The 7,241-nt window shown below is 35.6% G+C and overlaps 1 protein-coding gene across 2 annotated transcripts; it reads right to left on the bottom strand.

Annotated features, from left to right (window-relative positions):
• Nucleotides 1-209: 209 nt before the first annotated feature.
• On the bottom strand, nucleotides 210-3,168 carry LOC104600466 (ethylene-responsive transcription factor RAP2-12). 2 transcript variants are annotated; one of them, XM_010263404.3, is made up of 3 exons: nucleotides 2,801-3,168; nucleotides 823-1,745; nucleotides 210-531 (listed from the first exon to the last, which is right to left on the bottom strand). In XM_010263404.3, the coding sequence occupies exons 1-2, from the start codon at nucleotides 3,048-3,050 to the stop codon at nucleotides 865-867; spliced, it is 1,131 nt and encodes a 376-aa protein (XP_010261706.1). In that variant the 5' UTR covers nucleotides 3,051-3,168; the 3' UTR covers nucleotides 210-531; nucleotides 823-864. The 2 variants fall into 2 exon arrangements, with proteins under 2 accessions (XP_010261706.1, XP_010261707.1); XM_010263405.3 differs by having other exon boundaries at nucleotides 836-1,745; nucleotides 2,801-3,167.
• Nucleotides 3,169-7,241: the final 4,073 nt, after the last annotated feature.

Here is a 7,241-nt window from a genome sequence, read left to right as displayed (position 1 = left end):
GCCGCCCGAATTTCACCTTTCCAAAAGCCAATCGGAAACAAATATAGAAGCAAATCCTGGCAAACAAAGGTTTAGGACCGTGCCCACTGTCCATGCACAGCGTTATCATTCATACAGAATCCTATTTATTAATTACGGTGGTATCTGCCAACATGAAGATGAAAGCTTTTGCTTTCCAAAACTAAAATCGAAAGACAGAAGAGTACGTATTGGTGAAGCCAACACCCCCTAAATTATTTAATCCAAGTACTAAGGGAGATCAAGCTGGTATTGAACAGCTTTAGTATATTCATCACATGACCATCAATACAGACTTAAGTCCGAAAAGCAAATGTCTTCCAAATCCAAGGTACCCTAAAAGGAGGGAAAAAAAAAGAACAATACACCAAATTACGCTTAAAATTCTAAAGCTAAAACCTACTTACCATGAACCCAAAGCTGCCTGCAGACGCTGCATTCATGGTCTCAGAAGTAGGTTCCAACTGTTTTGCTCTCCATGTCTTGTCTGCACTCCATCTCCAAACACCAGTCCTGAGAAAGAAAATGCAGGATGATGAAATGTATATCTTTCGAAAACAAATTGAGTGTTGGCCAATGTGAATGGTTTGTTTTTCAAAACCCAAAATGACCGCTGCTTCAACAAAAGCATGATTTCATCGATGAAATGGCAATTGTTTTTTAAAACCAAATTTATTGGCAGAGAGCCGAACACCCCCTACGTTTTCAAGATCAAACCTTTAAATGAAGTAACATATAAAAATAACGCCATAACTAAATCATACCAGAAGAATAAAGGAGCTACAAGTGATGAATTTTACTAACATGTCTTATTTACATTAAAGCCATTCCGCAAAGACAGATCCTTCAGAAGACATTTCCCATAATTGGTGGGAGGAGGTCATCAAAGCTCCAGAGATCCATCGAACTTCCACAATCCTGAGTTGTCTCACTGCTAAGGAAGCTATCCACTGATGCATCCCAACTGCCCTCAAGATATGGGATTTGAAACTCAAACGCTGGCAGTTCTTCAGACAAGTTCTTAGGAGCATTTCCCTCGTTAGGCACTGCTTCCTCGGATTTGGTCTTCAGTTTTTTCTTTGGATTAGCATCTTCAACAAATTCAGAACCATCACTTTCCATTGTCGAGGAAAGAACTGATGAAATTTCAGGTGTCTTGGGCTCGCATTCTCCCCAACCGAAGTCAGAGCAATCAAAAGAGTTACTTCCTTGGTCTGAATTAAAGCACATGGTGGTACCATCAGAAGGGGAAAACGATTTGAAACTGATTTGGTCCTCCACAATGGGGATAGAATTCAAGTATTCAGACACTTTAATTGGTGCCTTCTCTTCCATAAACCCTGAATTATCGTAAAAGTCTGAATCTGCATTGTTCATAAAACTGAAACTCTGCTTCACAGAGACCAAATTAGGCCTAGGAAGTGGCTTCTCTATGCTTGGGTTAGCAGTGCGCTTTGGAGCAGTAGGGTGAGCCTCTTCAGGGAAATTCACCTTGGCCTTCTTGCCTCGGATCCTCCTAGCTTCAGCATCATAAGCTCTAGCAGCTTCTTCAGCAGTGTTGAATGTCCCAAGCCAGACCCGGACTCCCTTTCTAGGGTCTCTGATCTCAGCTGCCCATTTGCCCCAAGGTCTCTGTCGGATTCCCCTATACTGGTTCTTCCTCTTTCTTTTTGCAGATTTCTCAGCAGGTCCACTGAATTGTACCGGTTTCAAAGTAGTGGAACCTCCTGCGATTATAAAAGAAATAACAACGTTAAAACAGAAGCACAATACGATGGATAAAGCTATGAAAAAGGAAAAAAAAACATAGCTTTAAGCCAAAGAGCACTTACAAACATTGGAAAAAGGAGGCGAAGGATTAGAAATCATCTCATTTTACCGCAACAGATATCCACCATGACCAATTGACCATGAGGAGACGGGAAATTTAGTTTAGTTAACAATTAACGATCCTTATTTTCTACAACATCCTTATTGAGAGATGAATTTGATTTAACATGAAAACCGTATAGACGAGTATCTTGGCATGGTTAACTTATAATATTTTTCTTTTGCTGGTCAAATTCATTTCCACCGATGACGACGAAAGAGTTTCAATCGCCATCGATGGCATGGTTAACTTTAATTGCTTATTCAATTTCTTTCTAACCCGCCAAAGAAACAGGGGCAAGAATATAATATATATATATATATTATCATAAAAATAATTAGCAAACAAAGATTAGCACAATCATGCGTTTTATTGTAAAAAGAAAAACAAAAAATCGAAAATGAAGTTAGTTTACAATAAAACCAAAAGGAGGGGAAAACTAAAAAGGCCTCTAGATTGTTATACAGGAAGGCGGTCCTAGATTGAAAAGTTTTGGAAACGTCAAATAAAAACTCTCTCTCTCTCTCTAACGAAAATAAACCCCGGGAAGAGATGAAGGTCTGAAAGCACTTGATGAAAGGTGAAGATTTAAGCAGTCGTACGAAATCAAAATTGGCCAACGACATATAGCTGAAAAATCCCAACCTTTAGGTGAAATAAAAAGGCCTAAGCATACAAAGTGTCGACCCTGAAATAAGAAGATCAATGGGAAAAGGAAAAAAGGGAAATCAAGCAATAGCTATTACATGATGTGTATAAACAAGAGATCTGGGAAAAATCCCATTTTGGAACCTCGTCCAGAAAAATATGCAAGTAAAAGATTATAAAATAGAAACATCATAGACGGAAGATAAAATCAGAAACCCTAAACTGACCAGAGAGAGAGAGAGAGAGAGAATGAGTCTAGCATACCTCGGGAGAACCCAGATTTTGAAGCCAAAGTGAAGGGCTTAACATCCTCCCCCTCCTCCTCATCAATCTCGTCCTTGAACTCCTGAAAGTCAGCCTCAAAGTCGTCATCGACGTCGACGACTGCCGGACGCAAGGGTTTGGAGTAGTAATTTGCAGAATTTTGTTTCAGGTCAGGCCACAGGTAATCAGCTGTGAGTCGCCGGGAGCGATTCGTGGGAATGAAATCAGATATTATAGCTCCGCCGCACATTTTCCTTCTTCAAAAGCAGGTCTGATCGAGAGAAGACCAGACAATCGCTTTGCAAGAGACCGGTAACAGATTCCGTGAAAGATTTATATAGGCAAACAGAGAAATATTGGAGAGAAAATCCAAAGATTGGGAATTTTATATATTTATATATATGCATGCAACAGGGAAAAAAGGTTGGTGGCGATATGGCTGCAAACGGTACCGAGTGTTCGAATTCGGATTCGAAAATTCGATCCGTTTATAATTGGACCAAATATTGATCACCCGTATCCTATCCAATATATTCCGATTAGAATATTTTAAATTTATTTTATTCATAAAATATAATATTAAATTATTTTTAATCATTTTTTTAATAATAAATATCATTTTAATTATATTTAGTTATAATTTTATATATTTAGTATCCGATTATAATTCGAATTCCATTCGATCCGTTTACAGCGTCAGGTGACGGTGACGACCAGCGTCTCGCGAGATGAAAATAAAAATACGGGTCGAAACGTAGGGTTTATCAGATGAACAATGCGAAGTGATACATGTATACGGAATAAATAGGATGCACGTGTCTCCAAATAAGCAGAAGTACAGAGTGTAGACGCATTTTTAAGAAAACGAAACAAGTTTGACAGTGCAATATAAAAGTACCCTTACTATAACTACGAATTACATTAGTACCTCGCTTTTGATTACACAGTTTATACTGATAAGATAGTGTTTGGTAGTTGTTCAATTAAGTTGTTTGTGTAGAATTTACACATAGATTACGGGCCACACTTGTATATAAGTATTTTGCATCTTTCGTTCTTTTCTAATGTAGGGTTCTCTTTATATGTTATTCACTTGTTAATTCCAACGAAAAGAAGAGAAAAAAATTTAAATAATTTCATGGGATACCTTAAATCTTTCCCCAACTTTCTGTTGTTTCTCCATTATTCTTTATGAAAAAAGATTAAAAACAATCCACTTAAACTATCTAATGACAAAATTACTCAACCTTTAGTGCTTTTTTTTTTTTTTTTAAATTGTTTTCCTATTTACAAACCTACAAACAAAATTAAGGCTAGTCGGGATAGTTTTGAGCTTTTGGACTCTGGAAAACAAAGATGAACCAAAAAGTGAATTGGGGAGTTTGGCATGAATTGCTTTTAAAAATATAATAATCTCAAGCCAAAGGGCCCAAAACACTTTTAAGTTTTAAGCCTAAAAAATGGGGCTTTATGCTTTTGGAGTTTAAAATCACAAATCGTGAAGCTTGTCCAAATGCAACCAATTTTTTTTTTCAATTCTTTATTTACATACTAACAGTTCTGAAATAAAAGAAACCATGTCCTTAATCCAATTCCTATATTTATTGTAGAAAGCAAAGTACTTCCCTTTCACATTAAGACCACCATACAAAAAAATTCAATATAGTGGCGTTGTATTGCCATTGTATTTTGGACGGATTAATATAAATTTATGAGATAGAGATTTTTCAACTTAAAATGTCCAAAAAATATTTTGAATTGATAAATGCATATTATTATTTGTAAGTAGACGTGTTTATGGGTCGGGTTGAGTTTTGTCTCTTTTAAACAGAAAATGACCAGGCTCAAGTCCAAATTCGAACCTAACTATTAGGCCTATATCTTGAGCCTGAGCTTGGCCCTATATAACACCTGAAGTATGGACAAATATTTTATATTATAATTAATAATACTTTTTTCACTACTAATTCTACTATTATGTATATATATATATATATATATATAATATTATTGAGCTAGGAAGAAGTTGATATTTTTTGCACAAGTAGATTGATAACTTTTCTTCGAAACAGAAAATTATTTAAGATGACAAGAATAATCTAAAATTCGTGAAACTGTTATTAGTTTCCATTATTGACTTAGATTCATTGGGAAATAGTGCAAAGAATGCAAAAATATCATCGAAATTTATCCAACTTCAAAAGAATCAAAACTAGAACAAATCAAACAAAAAATATCTTAATCTTTATAGTTATTATATAATGGCGATACTTACCTTTGGTTTTAGTAGATGTTATGACAATGCTTAACTAATCAAAATAATATATTTGAAAAAAAGATTTTTACCATGATATAGAGACATTAAAGGGATGTTTGCCAATGTATTATCATGAGTAAGAAAAGTGATCGATGCGTGTTATAAATACGAATCAATTCTTGTTGTTTTATTTATGTTAAGTGGGTTGCATGTATTGCGGTCATCCCTAGAAATGAAGGAACAGAGAGAGTAAAGGAAAAAAACAAAAGCCAAATAGCACACTCAACTGTATGTATTTATTGTTTAGTCGGTAATTAGTTTGCGTAACAAGACACGGCATTCCAAAGCAAAGACCCAAGTATATATTCTTCTAGAAAAACAGATTATTTTTGGCTAATGCTTGCTAGTTTGGTGTTCAGGTTGCAGCTTGCAGGGTATTATTAGTTTATTTTATTAATATCTTCCACTCCACTAATCCACTTACAGGTTGGAGGGGAATTAGTACTAGACTATTAGGCCTCCTCAATATTCAGGCCTAGCTTACCTAATCCAAAAATGAGTAATTTGTTGGTTGGACTACCCGTTTTGACTGGACGACGAGTTGGTGAGTCGGTTGATTACCATGTAAATGCTCATCTTAGATCTATTTGTCGTTCTTATCACTTCTCTAAACCTGTTATTTTTCTTAGCTCTGATCTGACTAATTGCCATTCGATTACCCATTTTTATTAGTTGGGATTTGGGAGGAGAACCGGTCCCTTGTTCAGTGCGTTATTGCATTTCAGTCCACATTTTCATGCGTTTGGAAATAGTGTAAAAACATCTTTATTATCGATGTAAATTTGCAAACATCTGGAGTTTACATGACATCGATATGAGAGTGGAAAACTATATTGATTTTTTCCAAGTAAAAAGAAATTATGCTCTCTTCTTCCATCAAGGGAAATAGGCAATGAGTTTATCTTCTCTTCTTCCATCGAGGGAAATAGGCAATGAGTTTACCTTCGTCCACCGACATGGTGGTCTGAGTAACGGCTATTTTCCTATTTCCCATTCTCAGATCTGACATCTGAGGAGTCCAAAACATCCACCAGCTTCCTTCTGAGATTTTAGGAGTCTGAACCGGCTATTTTACCCTCATCCACAGCAGCTTTTGAGATCTGAAGAGTCACACCAAAACGGCTATTTACCCTCATCCACAGCAGCTTTTGAGATCTGAAGAGTCACACCAAAACGGTTATTTACCCTCATCCATAGCAGCTTCTAAGATCTTAGGAGTCCGACCAAAACGGCTCTTTAGGTAGGAGATGGTGGGTTACTTCATCATTTCGGTTACCTCTGTTAGATGGAAGGGTAATTGCAAGGATGAATAAGTATATATATATATATATATATATTATATATATTTTTTATGACGGTTCATACCGTAAGATTTTAAGTGGTTTGACGAGCTGCAATTATCAGATGTTCTATCAGATTTATCATTGCAGAAATTTTAGTTTTTTGATTGGAATGCAATGCTTCTATGAAAATAGTTTCTATTTTAATCTAAGACAAGACAATATAAGGATTTATCATTGCATTGATTTCAATCTACTTGTATTATCTTGCATCCTACCTTACGCCTAGACAAATAACCCTCCTTCCTCCATTCTCTTTCACCTAAAGTGAATGCCACTTCATTTTACTTATCACATACAAATAAGAGAAATCAAATATAAAGCAAAAGTAAATTAGAATTTACTCTCAACCATTTTGTATTTCTATGCGTTTACACCAATGCAAATGGAATTTATACTACAACCAAATGCAACCATAGTCTCAGAGTTAAGCAAAACTATTTACATTGGTTAATACCCCTTTAATACATGGTGGTATGCCAATAAGGGCAGCCAGTGGATTGGATCCCATCCAATTAAATTGGATTATGATAATCCATTATGCTTATCAGATTGAATTGGACCACTATAGATAAATCATTATTTGTTGGATTGGATTAGTTATTAACAATTTGATCCTACAACAATCCAATCCAATGTTAACCCAAAAGTTCAGCGTATCAATATGTATTGTTTTTTTTGCTAATACTTGCATGTGGCACAATAGGAAATCAACAGTCGTGGTAAAATTTTATTGTATTTACCGTGTATTTGCATGTATTGCTTCAGAATCTGTATTCGGCAC

Source organism: Nelumbo nucifera, chromosome 8 (assembly GCF_055504915.1).
Source record: "Nelumbo nucifera cultivar China Antique chromosome 8, China Antique-T2T, whole genome shotgun sequence".
In the NCBI taxonomy this organism is placed as follows: domain Eukaryota; kingdom Viridiplantae; phylum Streptophyta; class Magnoliopsida; order Proteales; family Nelumbonaceae; genus Nelumbo; species Nelumbo nucifera.
Note: the sequence above shows the minus strand (reverse complement) of the source record. Positions and strands in the feature narration are given on the sequence as shown.